Genomic DNA, 20368 nt, shown 5'->3' with positions numbered 1-20368 from the left:
TTCAGGGGCTCAAAATGTAAGATGCAGCGATAATGTTCTTCTAAATAATCTAAAGGACTGCCCACCATATGATCATGTTTTAGAGAGAAGCACCTTCATTTGAAAAAAAAGGTATTAAAGCCACAGGAAGTTTCATCTGAACTAATCAGTTTATCAGCATTTAGAAAAAGAGAACCAGGCTCAATGATGTTTTCTGTCTTTATTCAGCAGTTGGTTTATAATATTCATGTAGATTTTAGATTATTTGTTGATTCTTTACACTTCTTTGAAGAAAGCATTTTCTTAGCTGTATGTAAAATATGCACTGAGTTATTTTTATAGGTTTTATATTCTTTCAAAATTAAATTGAACTCTGCAGGTGAAGAACAGTTTCATGAATCTGACTCAGACTTTCTGACAAACTTTCTCATCACTACATTGAAGAAACAAAATTTGAACAAGGACAGATTTTTTCACAATAGAGATGTAAATAAGTAAAGTTCAGTGAGCCAGTTTTCCACTGAGTCCTGCTCTTTGATAACAGACATTCATGCTGATGTGACAGAAACAGTCACATGATCAGCTGAAGTGTGTGTGTGTGTGTGTGTGTGTGTGTGTGTGTGTGTGTGTGTGTGTGTGTGTGTGTGTGTGTGTGTGTGTGTGTGTGTGTGTGTGTGTGTGTGTGTGTGTTAGTGCAGAGGGTAAACTGTTCTTCAGCAGCTGTTTTTGTGTGTAGTGTTTGTGTAGAGAGGAGGAGACTCTCCCTGCTACACAGAACACACACACACTGAGAAACCAGGAGACCACAACAGAAACCCAGGATACAGAGGTTCAGTGAAGGAGGTTCTAAAGGTGTGGAGGTGGATCAGAGAGTCAGAGGAGACTCTGTAGAAGGACAGAGTGCCAGCAGGACAGTCCACATACACTGCTACTCTGTGAGAGTCAGAGGACGAGGAGAGACGGAGGACTGTTCCTCTGTTATTGTGACGGACAGAGTAACCTTTATTATAGCAGATCAGACTCCAGGACTGATCATTAGATCCAAACACACAGTCATTAGTGATTCCTGTCCTGCTGATTCCTCTGTAACTCACTGATATATAAACCACTCCTCTCCACTCGACCTCCCAGTAACAGCGACCAGTCAGACCATCTCTACACAGCAGCTGATGATAGAAGTCAAATCTGTCTGGATGATAAGGATATGACTGATCCTCTCTCACACATGTCACCGTCCTGTTGTCTTCAGACAGTCTGAGCCATCTGTTTGCTGTGTTTGAGTCCAGAGTGAGTTCACAGACATCTGATGGAGAGACAAAGACACAACACAGCAGCAGTTTATCATCAGACAAACCTGAAGGCTTTATTCTTTGTTAGCTGACAGTCTGCTGTTTGGTCCTCATGAGTCAAACTGATTCCACACTTACACTTCTTCACTCCAGGTTTTAACCTCTGCTCTCCACAATGGTCCACCCTGGAGGAAGAAACACAGTCAGAGTGATATTCAGTCCAACATGAGTCCTACCTGCTGTTCAACATGAAGCAGTGTTCCTCAGTTTGTCCCTGTGACAGAGAAACAGGCTGAAACTCCTCTGAGCCAGCTGTCTCCATCACTCTGTCTCTTTTTCTGACAGTGTTGAGATACTCGCAGAAAAAGAAGAAGTTAAAGATTCAAAAAGCAAAGGCTGGCTGTTGCTCTGTCCTCCAACATGGGGACTTTATTTTCCTCTTTTAAGAAGAGACTAATTTCTTCTTTTAGGGCTTGTGTTCACTCTGCAGAATAAAAAGCTCATTCTAAATAGACTTTCAATCTAAACAGTGTCTGCAGATAGAGATATGAAGGAGTGGGCTCTCTTCTTCTAAATATGAATGAAGATGAAATGAAACCTCTCATATGAACTCATGTGACTGTGTGAGGCTCTTCTTGGATCCTTCAGAGTCAGCCAGAGGAGAGGGAGTAGAAGCATCACACCTGGCACAGCAGGTGGATTCAAATGTTCTGTGTGAAGGTTTGGGAACCAAGCTAGCAGCCTCACCCTACCAAAGCCAGCCATAGCACTGCTCACTGCACCACAGTGAACACATGAAGGAGGCGTTTCTCTGTAGCTCTGAAGGTTTGTTTGAGGGCTCACTAAACAAAGAGACAATCAGATCAAGAATACAGACATTCCCATGTCAGCCAGAACCCAGATGTTTACCTCTATGGACCAATGAAAGAACAGATCAGTTGTAGATTTGAATGTTGATGTGGTTTAATCATTAAACTAGATGTTAACCTTCATCTTGAACTTGCACACTGAGTAATGAGAAAATGTAAAATGTCACTCCATGTCCAAAAGGTTTCCACCTCCTGCCCTCCAAAACATCATCAACCACTTCCTCCTTTGAGAGGAGAGGCAGTGGGACCAGTTTCTGCAGTTCAGGACAACGTGACAAGTTGTTGTTTAGAGCAACATTTAGATTGTAAGACAAGAGTACAGTTTGGACATTTTCAGATAAAGAACATGATTCTATAATGTTTGATCATATTGTGTTTATTAGACAGCTCTGTCTCCTAGGGATCAGGTCTGTACATGACTACATATTTCAAATGTTGATGATTTTCTGAGAATGTAACATCTGCCTTCTGTATGTTTACAAACATCATCAGATGAACAGTCACATCTGACTTTTTCTGTGTAACATCACCATAAAAGAAGTGATGCTGTAGTCAGTCCACAGGATTGTGTGTTACATGATGACATGTTTCAATACAACAAATGAACTATCAGAGAACATTTTACAGAGAGGTACGATGTCAACACTGATGAGAGTCCTCATGTATCTTAATTCACAACCTTTACTCACCGTGCTGTCAGAGAAGCTCGTTCAGTCTGCGTCATAATTCTCTCTAAACAGTGACTGAAATCAGATGTGTATTAATGTCATCTTAAGAAGACAGGGCAGCTGTAGTTTACCTGATCAATCAGCTGATCATGAAAGATGATCATTGAGCTGACATTAAGTGAGTCAGTGCATCCCTTAAAGAGAGTCTTAGATCTCTGTCTGAAAGTTAAAAAGTGTTAAACTGCTGATAGTGTAAAAGAAAATCTCAGAGAGTAACAATGGATTCCTTTCTCCTTTAGTTTCTATTGAACTGTTTTGTTTCTATTTGATAGTCTTCTGGTGGTCTGTGTATTTCCTGGTTCAGGTCCAATCACTCCTCTGAAGAGAATTAAACATAGAGAGATCTTTTTCTGTGAAATAAGATGTTTTACACATTCAGTGTTTGAGCTCTTGTTGTCTGTTATACCTCAGTGTATCCAGTCTGCAGAGTGGATCATCCAGCAGCTTCACTCCTGAGTCTCCTGGATGGTTGTAGCTCAGGTCCAGCTCTCTAAGGTGGGAGGGTTGGAGGTCAGAGCTGAGGCCAGAGAAGCACAGCCTGTCTTTGTGATCAGACAACCTGACAGACTGGAGTTAGAAAAAAAACATACAGGAAGCAAAAGTGTTCAAGTTTTGACCCTTTTAATACAAATAACCATAAACATGATGAGAAGGAAACCTGACCTGAGGGTTTCCAGTTTACAATGTGGACTCTTCAGTCCAGCAGACAGTTTCCTCACTCCTGAATCCTGCAGGTTGTTGTTACTCAGGTCCAGGTCTCTCAGACTGGAGGACTGGGAGCTGAGGACTGAGGACAGAGCTTCACAGCTTCTCTCTGACAGGTTACATCCACTCAGCCTGAAGAAGATCATGAGAACAAACAAATGGTTTCTGTTGTCATGAACAGAATTAATGATATGTTCTGGTTTGGTGACAGACTAGGGCAGACACATGCAGAGAGTCTCTGAGAACGCCTTGATATAGTTATATAAACGCTCCAACAAGCAAAACACTCTACTCATCTCACGAGATGCTAAAATCTTAACTGGAAGAATAAAGGGTCCGCTATCACGTCTGAAATTCAAGCTTCGATTTGAATATTAATCAGTCACTGGATGTGATGTGTAAAATAATCAAAGCTTATGAACCACGCATCACCAAAATGGAGGTTTGTCTGTCGGACCACAGTGACAGGCTGGAGCGCCTCGAGAAACAGGTGGAGAGGCTCCAGAGTGACAACAAGGAGTTACACGTGAATACTGAGAGCCTTGAAAACACATAGAATCATTTGAGCTTCATCGGGCTACCGGAGGGGAGTGATTGCTCCCTTCCTGATAGGAGATAATATAGCACGATTTCTTCTTTTATCTGGGGCAATAAACCCCCAAGGCTCCATAAAGCCCTGTTGCAGAGGACCTAGGACTTGGCAGTACCATATCTGACGATCTGTGGACCAAGGGGCTTAAAGAGATCAAACATTGTTCATCTTCTGCAAGGTTTCAACCAAGCAGCAACCTCCAGTCTAAAAATATGAGTCCATTGCGGAAGTGCTAAAAACTGCAGTTCATCAAGGATCCACTTGAGGCTCCGGAAGTACCGGAAACCACATACACACCAATTCAAAGAAGACGATCTTTACAGCAGAAATAAACATGTTTACAGCCTGGTACAAAAGACGAGTGTAGTCTGGATAGCTCATTTCTCGATCGGCACACACTGTACGGGGTGAATTTTTTTCTAACGCGGCAGTTTAGAAGATATTGAGATTAAAAGTCTTCCAATGAGAGGCACAGCTGACTTGATTGACAGATGGGAACACTGTAGCTGTTGGCTAGGAGGCTCAAAGCCCGCCTCTTTACCTCACAATCACTCGACAGCAGCAATATGGATGCCGCCGACAATTGGCCTCAAAACAGCGCTTCAGAAACAGATGGGTGATGTCATGGATACTACGTCCATATTTTATACAGTCTATGGTTTCAACTAATACAAGTCTAAATAGTTCATAGGGCGCATCACAGCAAATCTAGACTGGCTAACATATATCCAGATGTATCAGATCCTTGTGACAGGTCTTCCCAGGCTCCATGTACTGGAAGAGCTATTTTAGGGTCATATCAATAATATTAGAAAAAGTAAAAGAACCATCCCCACAAATCACAATATTTGGTTTACCTGAAGCTGACAATCATGTATCAAAGAAACAAGCAAATGTCATTTCATTCACCTCTTTAAAAGCCCGTCAGAGAATACTTTTACTGTGAAAGAAACCGTCGCCTCCTTCACCTACTTCATGGTGAAGTGATACAAAGTCTGTTTTAGAGCTGGAGAAGATCAAATTCTCCACAGGAGGTTCTATCCACAAATTTTACGATCACTGGCAACCTCTAATCTCTGAAGAGTCTGAATTGTCTTCATCCAGAAGAGAAAACTGGGGGAAGAACTAATATAAGGAGCGCCTGAAGAACTATAAAGACCATGTTCCAGACTAGTTAGGCACAGCAACGACCCAATGTCCTGTATGTATGTGTGTTTATATGTACATATGTGTATATGTGTATGTTGAGCTGACATTAAGTGAGTCAGTGCATCCCTTAAAGATAGTCTTAGATCTCTGTCTGAAAGTTAAGAAGTGTTAAACTGCTGATAGTGTAAAAGAAAATCTCTCTCTCTCTGCTGGTGGTCTGTGTGTTTCCTGATTCAGGTCCAATCACTCCTCTGAAGAGAATTAAACATAGAGAGATCTTTTTCTGTGAAATAAGATGTTTTACACATTCAGTGTTTGAGCTCTTGTTGTCTGTTATACCTTGGGATTGGTACCGAATTCGGTACTTTTATAGGTACCGACCGAATTCCGTCGGTACTACCGAGTACCGATTTGCATAAAATCAAACGGTACCCTGTTTCTGTACCTGAACGCATCCCTGTGACTGTGAGGGAGTGGAAGAGGAGGTGATTTTCCTTACTTACACCCTGTAATAAAGTCAGAGACTGATCAGGTGGACGTCTCTGCTCTCTGCTCTCTGCATCTGCGCGGGAGCGCGCCAAACGGAGCCTGCAGCTCAGACTCGCGGTGAGTGCGCACGCCCGTCAGCTGCAGGCTCCGTTTGGCGTGCTCCCGCGCAAATGCAGAGAGCAGAGAGGAGGATCAAGTTGAGATTGACTCTCTCGCTCCGACTACCTGCCCTGTTTATAACCGTTCCTGTGTGATCAAATGCATATATCGGGCCCAATGTGATATTTTTTCATGGGGCCCAAAATCCCTGGCAGTGCCCCTGCTCACGCAGTCTCTCACAGAGTGGTGAACCTCTTCCTATCTTTCCTTCTGAGAAACTCAACCTTTTCTGGAGAGTCCTGTTTAAACCCAGTCATGTGACTAACTTGATGTAAAATAACCTCATTTAGTTCAGAGATGTTCCTTCAGGTGTGTTTTTGACATTTCACAACTATTTCAGAGTTTTGTTGTCCCTGTTTTGAAACTTTTTTAATTGAACATTTTCAGCGCATCAACCTTTTTATTATCAATGTGTTACACAGCTCCTCAGCTTCTTTGGAATTGGGGCTTTCATTAAAATGTGCTCTGATTCTCAGGAGGAGCAGTGTTTGTACATTTACTCACCATCAATATGGAGTCCAGCTGTGTTTGATGCTGCTGGGCAGACTGACCAATGGGAGCCTCTGACCTCTGAACTCTGTGGAACAAATATAATATCATGTAGTGTATATAATATAATGACACACAGTGTTGATGTGATAGATTCTATGTAGTGGATCCTGGTAGAAACACTGCTCGATCCTCCTACAAACACAGGACACACATGAAGATACTACATGCTGAGTACAGTTCTTTCTGCCTCCAATGGTTTTAATAGTGATTAAGATTCTTTCTTTGTCTCTCTCTTTCGTGTCTCCATCTGTCTGTTTTTCTTTCAGACAGCAACTGTGAAGAAGATAGAAAACATTCAAATATTTGTTTTATAGTTGAGATTCTGATTAAGGGTTAGAGTTTAAGTGTGCAAAGGTCAGGACAGAGATGTTGCTATCTGGGAGCAAAGACGCGGTCGTGGGTAGGTGGGTTCCAAATCCAACTCGAGGTAGGACATGTAATCCAGGAGATGCAGCACAGAAAGCAGAGGCAGCTTTTAGGAACCTAGAGATTGAAGGGAACATGCAGCAATGCCATGGGGACTTGGGGCTTAGCTCAGGCAGACCAATGTGGTACAAGGCAGGTCCTAACGAGAGAAAGGAAGCTGGTAGTGGAGCAGATATGTTGGCATGAGGAAGTCGTTAGGTGAACTAAGGCAGTGGCTCAGGCTCAGCAGGGACGGTAGTTAAATTGGGAGAGTGTAGAAAAGAGGAAGCTTAGCTGGAGAGACCTGTGGTGTATGGAGGATAACCACATTACATTCTTGTTAAGGGCAACATACGATGTGCTCCCATCACCCCAAGACCTGAAACATTGGGTTGAGGGGACCAGTCGTGCCCATTGTGTGCAGGGACGGCAACATTAAGGCATATTATGTCAGGTTGTAAGGCTAGTCTCTCCATGGAGACATAACCCGGTGTTTAAGAGCTTAGCGGCAGGGATTGAAAGAAGGAGGCGACAGGTGAGTTCAGGGTGTAGTCAGGGAAAGAGTGCAGCTGTTCAGTTTGTCCATGAGGGAGAGAAATGTACGGGAGGTAGGCTCTTTAATAGGCATGAGTCAGGTCACCTAAAGGGAGGTAGTGATTGGGAGATGCAGGTAGACTTGGGAGGAAAACTTATAGTGTCACAGGAGATGGTTTCCACTAATCTGAGGCCTGACATGGTGCTCTGGTCAAGCAGTCAGCAGAGTTTATTATATAGAGCTGACAGTGTCTTGGGAGGACTCAGTGGAGGAGGCATATGAAAGGAAAAAGCTTAGGTACACAGAGTTGGCAGCAGAATCAGAGCAGCAAGGTTGGAAGGTTCGGGGTTGTCCAGTAGAAGTAGGATGTAGAGGGTTTGTAGCACGATCAACTCTCTCACTACTGGGAGAACTGGGAGTGTGAGGACAGAGTCTGAGAAAGAGAGTAAAGGAAATGTCAGACGAAGCAGTTAGAACTAGTCAGTGGATCCGAATGAGGAGGAATAAAATCAGCTGGGGGCCAAAACAGAATTAGGGAAATATTCAGTATAGGGAAGGTAGAGCACACAACCTAGACCGGCATCTGATCTTGGCTCTGCCTCCCCTGTCTTCTAATCTCTAGCTGCAGACTCTTCTTGTTGTGTGTTGGGTGGTGGGGGCTGCTAGGGGCCAGGTGGTAGAGTAGGTAGTATCAGTGTTGTCACTACCTGGAGCTTGCATGTTCGGAGCATTGATCCATTGAACGTGGCAGTACTGTATGGGTTTGGTTATTAAATTTGGGTGTTCTGCTGGGGGATATGATGGACAGTGGGAGCTGGCATGAAGGGTTGTTGCTCTAGGACGTCAGAGTTAACTGTGTAGCCTCTCCGAGGTGTCGTGGGCCAAACTAAAGGAAACATCAGTGATGGGAGGAGCCCACTTTATAACCCCAGTGATGTGCTGGCTCTCACTCCCCATCTGTCCTTTCTATCTCAGGCTTTGGGGGACATCAGGAGCCATGGGGTAGGCCACTAAACTCATCAGTAGAGGGCATAGGGGGTTGGGTTCACTTCACTGTTTACATCATTTTAGAGGTCTGAATGTTGGAGATATTTACATCGTTTCATATATTTGGTAAAGATGGGTTTAGGTTTGATGCTTTGGGTGTTAATACATTTCATTACTCACATGTAAAGGTTGTTTTGCACCAGGTGACTGTTTTGATTTGAGTTTTGTTTTTTGTAAAGTTGACGAAGTCAAATAAGCCACTACAGTGTCTGTGCTGGTTCCAGTGGTGGACAAAGTACACATCTTCATGACTTTAGTCAAAGTTTAGATCCTCCTGGTCAAACATTACTCTAATAGAAGTGAAAGTTGTTCAGTCAGATTCTGACTTGAGTTAAAGTCCTGGAGTACTTGCTTTTAGAAGTTTTACTTCTTTTTTTTTTAGAAGTACTTTTTAAAATATCTCTGAGCGTATTTTCACAAAGCATGAGGTCAGTCAAGAATGCATGGGTGAACATTCTGCTCCGTTCTGTTTATCTAGAAAACATGATTTCATATGTAAAAAGTCTACCATGAAATATAAACTAAGTTACTACAAGCTCAGACAAGTTTACAATGTTCCTCTGGAATCAAAGCAGTGTGTTAGCTCCAGACCTCCACATGCTTTCTCAGGTTAGATGCTGATGTTTTGTTTCTGTGATGAAGTTTGTGTGGTAAACAGATCAGAGATTTACAACAATACAAACAATCATTCTTTATTTCAAAACCTCAAACGTGGGTTTAAAATATGGCCGTGGTGCTCAGGTAGAGAATCATCATCCTTCTCAGTCATAGCCATCATCACCACGACTAAATGAACGCACTGATCTGAAGAACGTTTGATCTATACTCAACCCAGGTACGGCTACACCACTGAGACAAACCAAACACAAGGACACCAACAGTTTGCAGTCTTTGGGATCTAATTTCAGAAAAGATCATTATCAGCTGACTTCAAAGATAAAGTAGTGAGTAACTAGAGCACTGATAGAAATGTAGAGGAGTCAAAAGGATGATATTTGTCTTTAAATGGAGTAAAAGTAATAAGTTCCCCAAAAATAATACTCAAGTAAAGTACAGATACTCAAAACATGTACTTAAGTACAGAACTCAAGTAAATGTACTTTGTTACTGTCCAACACTGGTGGTTGGTTAGTTTGGCATCCTCACCTTAGTTAGCTTACAAACTGACTATTTAGTTGATTTATAACTGAGTTACTAACAATCTAAGCAGCTAACACACTGACTTGTTAGTTTGCACTGTTTCTCATATATAAAGAAACAGACAGTCACAGACGCACAGACGCACACTCACACACACACACTTTAAGTCAATCTTTTTTCAATCCTCAAACTATACAATCATTGCCACAGACCTTGTTGTCTATAATAATGACAGAACACTACCTGTTAAGCACGACCCACAGAAACCATGAAGGAAATCAGGTTACTTCACCATATTACGGCTCATTGGAACATACTAGTCGCTGTCAGTTCAGCCTGAAACCATATTTGAGCTCCTTTCATCTCATGTTTATATCATTTGTGTTTGTCTAATAAATTACTGTATAATGCTAACTCTCTCCACCTTCACCAGCAGTGTTACAACGTGCATTCAGAAACAGTTCAGATGAAAATAGTGACAGCACTGATTGAACAGACGTTTTTTTTTATTAGATGAAAATATTGAAAATACTTCATGTCAACTCATATTTTGGTCTCAGTCATTACAATTATGGATTACAGCATGTGATTCTGTAGGCAGATAAACATGACGCCTGAGTTCTGATGATTTTCATGATTTTAGTCGATCCAGTCTCTCTTCTGATGCCTCAAACAAAGGGGTAGTATGGATGAGACCTTACCCTGGAGTGAACAGAGCAACAGTTATCACAGTGCGAACACTAAGACAGAAATTTCTCCACAAGACCTGCACTGACTTACTCTTCAAGCGGGCAGGACCTCCACCCTCGGTCCAGTCCTTTCAGTGCGTTCATATCCTCGTCAGTCAGATGGAAGTTGAAGATCTGCACAAAAAACAACACCAGCATAGAGCCAGGCTCTATAGCTTTCTAACAATACAACAGTACAATAGCTTTCTAGACTGCATGCCGTATCAAGAGTGTACCTTTGTGTTTTCAAGAATGCGATGTGGCTTGTCGCTCTTAGGGATGACCGAGATTCCCTGCTGCACGTGGTACCTCAGCAAAACCTGAGTGAACATCCCCGTCACCATCACTGACACGTGAATGAACATATAAACCACATAAAGGTACAAACCCAAACACACTAACCTGTGCAGGGCTGTGTCTGTGCTTCTTAGCTATATCTGCTACGACCGGATCCTCCAGCAGCTTGTGTGGATCAGTGTCTCCTATGAGTCTAAGGTTTCAAGACAAGATTTGAATCAGGGTTGTACATGCAATTGGATTTTTGTTTCACTATCATGACACTAACAAAGAGTTTTTACTGAATACAACATACAACAGTAGTTATCTGACTAACAGGATCTGAGTGATTTGCGTGCTGTAATTTTGTAGTAATTTTGAAGGGAAACTAACTAAAGTAGATCTTTATGAATTTGCTGTGATGCTGTGTGTCTTACTGCTCCGGAGGTCTCGCAGGTGAGCCAAAGGGACTGTAGGCAGTCAGAGCAATGTTCCTGGATTTACAGAACTCTATCATGTCTGCTTGCACCAGGTAGGGATGAAGCTCCACCTGTGAACCATATCAAACCATATAAACGTTTGGATGCCGATCTGGATTCAGCTTGGTAAGTTAATGAACCTGTTTTTAAATCAGATGTAGACAATTGATCTAAACCTCCAGCACCTGGTTGACAGCAGGAGGCACCCGGCACAGAGCCAGAAGTCTCTCCAGCTGCAGGATGTTGAAGTTGGACACACCGATGTTCTTCACTTTGCCGGAGGCTTGCAGGGCTTCCATCCCCTGAAGACACAACAAGAGTGTAAATGCATCTCAAGTTATAGCTTCAAACAAAACAAAACAAAATAGCTAGAGGAAAAACTGCGCGCACACACACACACACACACACACACACACACACACACACACACACAATCTGAATTTTAAGTTTTAAACTAAATGTTAAATAAAATCGCTTTCTGAAGCTTTTATTTTGGTATTTCTGCTTGGGCACCAGTGCATATTAGCTAAATATTTAGGATTGCAAAGCAACATTTAACATTTAGATTTAGATTTAACATTTAGATTTAACAATAAACATTTAGATTCAACATTTAACATTCAGATTTAACATTTAACATTTAGATTTAGATTTAGCATTTGGATTTAACAGTGATTGCAACTTAAATTTATTTTCACAACAAAATTAAACGTGAAGAAGATCATAAATATTGCGATAAAAGTGGTTAAAAAAAAAAGGGAGATAAAAATTCACACTGTGTTTTTTGACGTTTTGGAGCTAAATATGGAGAAAAGTTTTCAGATTTGCTCTAAATTAACAGATACAAAAGGAGGAACAACAAACCATGGAATACAAACGGCAACTAGAAGCACCGACAGCTTGGTTTAAAATGTGCATTTGGAATAAAACTAATGTTCAGCTGCAGACCTCGACATGCTTTCTCTGGTTGGACAATTCATTTTTGTAGGTTGTGTTGAAGGTAAACAGAGCAAACAATTAAACTGATAAGAATCATTCTTCATTTTGAAAGCCTCAATTGTGAGGTTAAGAACAGCCGAGATGTTCAGGTAGAGAATCATCACCTTTCTCTGCTGTAGCCATCATTACAAACACTAAATGAACGGCCTGATTGAAGTGATGTTCAAACATGTAGACATGTAATGTGCAAGAAGGTAAAACCACTTAAACAAACCACACGCAGAACTACATGAACACAGCTTATTGTCTTTGGGATCAGATTTCAAAAAATAAAATAAAACTCAGCCTCAGCTGACTTCAGAGTAAAAGAAAAAAGAACACTCATAGAAATGTAGTGGAGTCATATTTGTCATTCAAATGTAGTGGAGGAAAAGTTTCTACAAAAGATAATACTAAAAAATTCACTTGAGTACAGTACTCATGTTAATTTACTTTGTTATAGTCCACCACTGCACCACACATACACAAACACACACGCTGACACACCTTACCCCTCACTTACCCTCCATACATCCACGTAGTCTATGTCACAGGTCAGCACCTCTCCATCCTTCATGGGAAAAAGCTCATCGCCCACTTTCTGTAAAGAAATCAAAATATTACTAAGGTTACATTTTAAAGCCAGGGGCGTCTTATAAAGATGTTTGAGGGCACCTGGTGCATATGACGGAGAATTGAGAGATCTGACACCGTAGGTATTTGACACCGTAGTAAAAGGAGGGTGACTATCTCAACTCTCAACAACCCAGTGTTTATGTTTTTTTACTCTTTTTAAAGCATCAGAGAGCTGCTGTTTTCATTTTCCCATTTCTGCACAGCACCTAACATCAGACAAGCTTCAACTAGCAGCAGAATAAATGAGAAGATTTAGCATGACTCCTAAATGTCTTTTACACTCTTGTACTTTTCTTAGTTTGCTCTGGAAGGTTTATAGCTAGTCATGTTATGCTATTTATGAAACTTTATGTTTTTTGGAATAAAGCGTCTCATTGATCACTGATAAAATGTCCTGTTACATATTGTGAATGCTACACCCTACCTTTCAAGCAACAGGGAAATGTACCAGGTAAAGATCCAGATAGTCCAGCTCTTAGTTATGCTGCTATAGACTTAGACTGCCAGGGGAACTGACACACTGGGATCCTGTCTTTCCCTCTCTCTCCTCTCTCTGCCTGTCTCTTACCTTAACTCTTCCTGTCCCATTAAAGTTACTAACCATAGACCTTTCTGGAGTCCCTGAGCTCCCTTGTCTCGTAGGTTCCTCTGGATCTCTGCTGCTGTGGACGTGCCAGACTCCAGCTGCTACAACTACTACTATCAGTCTCACCACTATCATCCCTCTCTCTCTTCATCTCCCTCTATCCCTCTCTCCAACACGGTCTCAGCAGATGTGTGTCGAACATGAGTCTGGTGCTGATGGAGGTTTCTGCCTGTTAAAGGAAGTTTGTCCTTGCCACTGTAACTTGCTCAGGATTATATCAATGTTGTTGGGGATTTCTGTCCAATCAGAATCAAGTATTAAGTAAAGTCTAGAAATAAATCAATAAAACCTGAGAAAATATTGTGAATGTTACACCCTACCTTTAAAGCAACAGGGAAATGTATAAGGTAAAGATCCAGGTAGTCCAGCTGGAGATCATTCAGAGACTTATTCAGGCACAAAGGGATGTCCTCTGGGGCATGATGGGTAGTACACAGCTAAGAAAAACATTTGGAGAAGATTCAGAAAAACACACATTACTGTATAACTCATTAGATCAAGCATTAAAAATAATTTACAATCTAAGATCTTACAAGTTACTCTTTTTTTCTAAATATGAGCATATTTGAGGGTTTTCTGATCTCCCTCTGATATCCAGGTATCTGTGTTTTATCCAACTCTGGCTTTTCCTCCTCAACATGTTGCTGTTCCTGCTGTAACACCTGAGAGTTTCTGCACCCACCTTACTGACGATGAACATGTCCTCTCGCTTGATGATGCCCTGTTGCATCTTGGAGCGTAGCGCCTTACCGATATCGACCTCATTGCTGTAGTCGTAAGCAGTGTCTATGTGACGGTATCCAGCTGCAATGGCAGCCTCAGTTGCACACTGGACTGAGGTTCGGGGGAGATGGTGGGACTGCAACAGATAAGACATCTTTCACAATTTACCTACTTTCATCTTTGGTCCTACCTGCAGAGATAGAAGCTCTACATTACAGCCCGCCCAGTGATAGCCAGAAATTAATGGAGACACAACTTACTGACTAGAACTAGGAAGGGAGAGCACATCTCTTCAGTGTTAGCTTCTCTACACTGGCTCCCCATAAAATCTAGACTAGAATTTAAAATCCTTCTTCTGACCTACAAAGCTCTTAATGGTCAGACACCTTTGTATCTTAAAGAGCTCATAGTGCCCTATTACCCCTCTAAAACACTACGCTCCCAACATGCAGGCCTGCTGGTTGTACCTAAAGTCTCTAAAACTAGTATGGGAGGGCCTTCCGTTATCAGGCCCCTCTCCTTTGTAATCATCTACCTGTCAGGGTCCAGGAGGTAGACACCCTATCTACTTTTAAGAGTAGGCTTCAAACTTTCCTTTCTGATAAAGCTTATAGTGAGAGCTGGATCAGGCTTGGACCAGCTCTTAGTTATGCTGCTATAGACTTAGACTGCTGGGGGAACTGACACACTGGGATCCTGTCTTTCCCTCTCTCTCCTCTCTCTGCCTGTCACTTACTTTAACTCTTCCTGTCCCATTAAAGTTACTAACCATAGACCTTTCCGGAGTCTCTAAGTTCCCTTGTCTCGTAGGTTCCTCTGGATCTCTGCTGCTATCTCTATCCCTCACTCCAACACGGTCTCAGCAGATGTGTGTCTAACATGAGTCTGGGCCTGCTGGAGGTTTCTGCCTGTTAAAGGAAATTTTAAGATGAGATCAGACTGAGTCCTGTCTGTAAGATGGGACTGGATCTTATCCTGTCTTGATGTTGGGTCTTTGTTAATGATAGAACATAGAGTACGGTCTAGACCTGCTCTGTTTGGAAAGAGTCTGAGGATAACATTTGTTGGGATTTTTTGCGAGATAATAATAATAATAATAATAATACATTTTATTTAAAGGCGCCTTTCTCGGCACTCAAGGACACCGCACAGATATAAATATATACATACACGAATTTACATTAAAGGAAACAAAATCAGAGTCAAAAATGAAAACAATATAAACTAATAAAGCGGTAAGAAAATAGAAACATTAAAATGTGACAGTGCAATTGGAGTCAGACGGAGTAGGCGGTTTTGAACATATAAACATATAAATAAAGATTGATTTAAAACTTGGCACTATCTCGTTAATAACTGTCTGATTACTGTTTTATTCCTGTAATAATGTAAGTAGGGAAGAGAAAAGGAAGTCATATTGTGATTTTATTGTGTTGTGTTAAATAAGTAAGCTTAGCTACAAAGTGTGTTCAAGTGCTATGAGCTTTATTTCTTTATCAAATTCACATGGCACCTGTTGCCTTCTTACCTCATACTCAGAGTTGGAAACTCACTGATGCTCCAAAATCACACGGCTGTTTTGCTTCAAAATTCAAACATTGAGAATTGTGCTTTGGTATGGAAATTATTTACAGTTTCTCAACTGATTACAAACTAAGAAAACAATAGTGTGTACAAATCTGGTTGGACATTACCTACTCTTATACCTTGGAAAAGAATATTATATAGTTAAAGACCTACCCGGCTGTTAAATACAATTCTGATTGGTCTAAACTATAGGGACAGTGATTCTCAACAGCAAAAGCTGCGCCAGAGACAACCTGCCCACACACTTCATACCAAACCAATCCATTCAAGACCTGTCCCCTTTAGGGTCCTGCTCAAATTGGCACAAAATACTGATTTAAAGATTATTTTATTAATTTAGAAATGATTCATTTATACTGCTCAAATATATAGTCCCCCTGAGCCCAAGGTGGATACAAATAGCATTAATCTGTGCGTTTCAGATCACGGTCGGGTTAAAACATTAATTCTTTATAATCCACATTAATCTGAACATTTCAACTGAAGGTAGACAAGGAAGGACTTCTCCAGGAATATTAATGATAGTTGAGACATTAAATGTGCCAGGCTCTGTCCTCGTAGTAATGTCATTATAACATGTGATCAGACTGAACCAGGATTTTCTCACTGTTGTTGTGGTTTCTGACCGACCAGTATCAAGTAAATCAATAAAACCTTAGAATCAGTGCTTTGTGTTAACTTGTTTATAGCTTTGGTTAGTACTTTATCAGGCAGGTATTGTACAATGAGGTGGTTATGCAAATTGGAATCCTGACGGGGTGAGCAGGACGCTAAAGAGCAGCCAGTCACTCATCGATTATGTTATTGTAGTGTGAAATGTTGCCAGATTTTTAGTCCAAATTTCACTTTAATTTATCAGCCTTCCTATATTTATGATCGGCAACTCTGCAGACAATGCAACATTACAACAGAGCTTGATCTCTCTGCTCTTCTAGATGATCATTTCTGTTTGAGCTGAATTTAAATCTGCAAATCAGAATACAGCTGTTACTAATGCCACTATTATTTTTTGGGAAAGAAACTCTGAAACAGTCTGCAGGAAAACAAACTGATGACCAATGAACTTGTTAGGTAAAAAGGAAATACAGAAATAAGTGTTGAGTCTACCTTCCATGTCCCCAGACCCAAAACTGGCATACGAGCGCCATCGTTCAGCTCTATGGTCCTGGCCACCTGTGTTTCCTCTGTGGAGAACATTTGACCACGGCAGCAGCAGACAGATACAGTGTTCACTTGTCACACACGCAGTGTCAGAGCTTTCCTCTTCCTCTTTCTCCCCTCAAACTGCAACTGCTGAGTCAATGTCCTGTTTCTTTGCTGATTTAACTTCTCTGTGTTTCTTTCTGTTTCCTCCCGCTCACCTTATCTGTCTTCTTTTCCTGCCCGATCCGTCCAGTAGTTAATTATTGGACAACCACAAAACACTTCACCAGCATGAAGTATTTACTCTGTAAGTGAGGAGGAACATGTTGCAAAGGTCATTCTTCTCATAGGGGTAGCAGTACACACACACACACACACACACACACACACACACACACACACACACACACACACACACACACACACGCACGCACACACACACACACACACACACATACAGAGGCAGTCACATTGTAATATTGTCAGCTCAACATTAGGTGGTGATATTGTATCACAGTGAAGCTGCTGCAGATGGTAGAAAAGAGTTCTTGTAGTTGTGAACATAATGAATGCTTTAAAACTATAACTTAATAAACCTTTATTAGAATATATTACTGATGATAACTATCGATCTTTGTGGTAGGAAATAATACCTCTTTAATCTGACAAGAGTTACCTTTGGTCCCTTCACGGATGTCTCAGTCCTACAAGTGGGGCTTAGAATATACATTTTAACCAAAGTCTTACTTCACATTCATTTTAATATCCACTCAATATATTACATACAATTAAAAATATATTAAATCATTTAATATATTTATTCATTGCTCAAGTTGTAAGTAGACCCAGATATACATATATCTATATTTATATTATATGTAAGTTTTTTTTTCACCAGATTTTGTAATGCTGCTGCACAGGAACGCTGCCAGACAGAGTTTAGTTGTGTCGTCTTTACACAATGACAATAAAGCGCCTATCTTACTTAAAGTTTATGTAACCATCTGGGTGAATACTTCAATCTAGTTGTCCCCAGGCTGTACATTTATTCCTGAAATTGGACATATATCGCTTACTGTTGCCAAGTTATAAATGTTGTCTAATGGCATTTATTGTTTTCTCAGTAGAGACTGTTTTAAATGCTCTACATGCTTCATATTTGTATTTATTTAATGCTATTTAACAAAGACAATGTAAATACTAATAATAGAAGACTTGTTGCAGAAGGTTGTCGTATCTTGACTGCCCGTGATGTGTAGATGCAGAAGGAATCTTCGTGACACTGGCTTGCTTGTTTAGTAATGCATTTATTACAAGAAAACAATACCAGTATCGGACAAGCACCGCAGAATGCCTGGAAGACAGTGTGTCAATCTGTGTCTTGCTGTTTGCAGTTTACCAGCAACTCTTGTAGGTCTGCGAGCCAGTGACATAGCCTACTACAGAGCCCAAACTTATCTTAACATGTAGTCATTTATTGTACTCTCCTTGGCTCTGCTGGCTTAAGGGTGATAAAAACTTATCCTTGCAAGTCACTAAACAGGAAGGGGGTCTCAATCTAAATTTCCTTGAGAGTCTGGGACACCATAGGTTTCTCCTTGACTTGTTTTACTTCAGTTACTTATTTCCTGTCAGATACTTCAAGGTCATGCTCAGTTTCTCCTCCACGTGGACCTCTGCCATTTATCATATCAAATGTGATAATGGAGGCGCCGTTAGCCTAGCAGTCAAAGTGCGCACCCCATGTATGGAGGCTATAGTCCTCGTCACAGAGGTCGTAGGTTCAACTCCCGACCTCAACCATTTACTGCATATTTTCCCCCACTCTCTGCTCCCCACAATGCCTGTCTCTCTCAAGCTTTCCTGTCCAATAAAGGCAAAAAAAGCCCCAAAATATAACTTTTTGAAGAAGGTGATAATTGAAGCCCCACCCACTCCTGATTTTGATTGGTTGGTGATGCAGAAGTGACATGAGTGAGGTGTTCTTAAAGTTGATCTGTTACCAACTGAGATCCCTGTGAGTGTTGTTTATTTTGAAAGAAGTCAGGTGTAAGACCAGTGGAGTACTCAGGCTGTTTGAGGGGCAGGGCAAAAACAAGAAAAGGGCCCCTCCTTTCAAACCCCTGGTACTCACAGTTTAGGGTTCATTTAACTGTATTGATGCAGAGGTAACAAGAGGGGGGTCTCCGGGTCCTCCCCCAAGACATTTTGAGCATCTAACACTTAACTCCCTACATCGTGGTGAAATTTGTTGTGATCAATTGGGTGGAAATTGATTTATAGAACAGGAAAACACAAATTTATTTTACACTTCAATATATTTTCTTACTAAAGTGTTATCTATACAGCGTCCTTTTTTACCTGAAGTTTAATAAAAGAGCATCCAGAGGACACTTCTTCACAATTTTTTATCAGAAAAGTCATTTTCACATTTAATTCACTGGAGGGGCATCCAAAGGGCATTTCTGTGCAATTAATCCAGTGGAGAGGAACCCAAAAAGCACCTTCATTAGAGTTCATTAGAGGAACATCCAGAGCACTTTTTTTACCTACAGGAACAACCCCTCCATTGAGAGGGCAACAGAGAAATCAATTTGTAATGTTTTATCTACTACAACAGAATCCAAGAGGGAGCTTCAGCGCAGTTACCTTCAGACATGAGGGCACCAGGGGGGATCGCCATACCATTTGATACTTCTCTGACTAGCCCAACTAACAATGAGGGCTAACTCTGTAGAACAGCGTAAATACTGTAGGGTATGCATACTGTGAGATCGCCCCCTACTGTCTCTGCTCAGTAATAACACCTAGCTTACTTCAAACTAGCAAGTGACAAGGTGCAAACCTTTTGTGTAAGAACTTTTTGCGTAAGAGTTTTTGCGCTCTGTGGACTCTGAGTGCTAAAAATAATGAACTGTGTTTGTCTTCAATAGAAAGTGAGACCACCAACTCCTCTGCCATCTTTCAGTCATTGTTTGATTATTGGGTGGCATGAGGGGTGGCCAGTCATTCTTCACCTTGTTCCACCCTGATAAAAACTCCCTAGGGAGTCCTGACATACCACTAACACCTCACTGTGAAATGATTCATGTTTGTCAACAGGATGCAGGACTACTGAATCTAATCTGACAAGGGTACAAGTGGATTTCTTAGTTGTATCAGGAATGTCTTTCACATTGGATGGCTGTCACTGTCACCTAATAAATATAAGATCGATACGGACTTTTAATGACACACAAACTATAATCCATGCTTTTATCTATTCTAGATTAGATTACTGTAACGGTCTTCTAACAGATAAAAATAAAAAATCTATCAATCAACTCTAGTTGGTGCAAAATTCGGCAGAAAGACTTTTAGCAAAAACTAAAAGGAGAGAGAGCTTTACTCCTGTTTTTATGACCTGGCTGCCCATTGCTTTAAGAACAGATTTTAAGGGTTAAATGTAAGGTTTTAATTCAATCTCAGGCAAGCAACATCAGTATCTTCTTTTAAATCACAGCTGAAATCAAAAGGCCTTTTTTTTAATATTAT

General features: G+C 41.1%; 1 protein-coding gene across 1 annotated transcript; it reads right to left on the bottom strand.

Moving 5' to 3' along the window:
- Positions 1-10123: 10123 nt before the first annotated feature.
- On the bottom strand, positions 10124-17130 carry zgc:56622 (uncharacterized protein LOC326033 homolog). Its single transcript, XM_034685951.1, has 10 exons — positions 16799-17130; positions 14064-14240; positions 13702-13818; positions 12623-12700; positions 11307-11423; positions 11080-11192; positions 10769-10856; positions 10603-10686; positions 10419-10501; positions 10124-10340 (listed from the first exon to the last, which is right to left on the bottom strand). The coding sequence occupies exons 1-10, from the start codon at positions 16886-16888 to the stop codon at positions 10307-10309; spliced, it is 981 nt and encodes a 326-aa protein (XP_034541842.1). The 5' UTR covers positions 16889-17130; the 3' UTR covers positions 10124-10306.
- Positions 17131-20368: the final 3238 nt, after the last annotated feature.

Source organism: Notolabrus celidotus, chromosome 6 (assembly GCF_009762535.1).
Source record: "Notolabrus celidotus isolate fNotCel1 chromosome 6, fNotCel1.pri, whole genome shotgun sequence".
NCBI lineage: Eukaryota > Metazoa > Chordata > Actinopteri > Labriformes > Labridae > Notolabrus > Notolabrus celidotus.
This window is presented reverse-complemented; position numbering and strand designations above follow the sequence as displayed.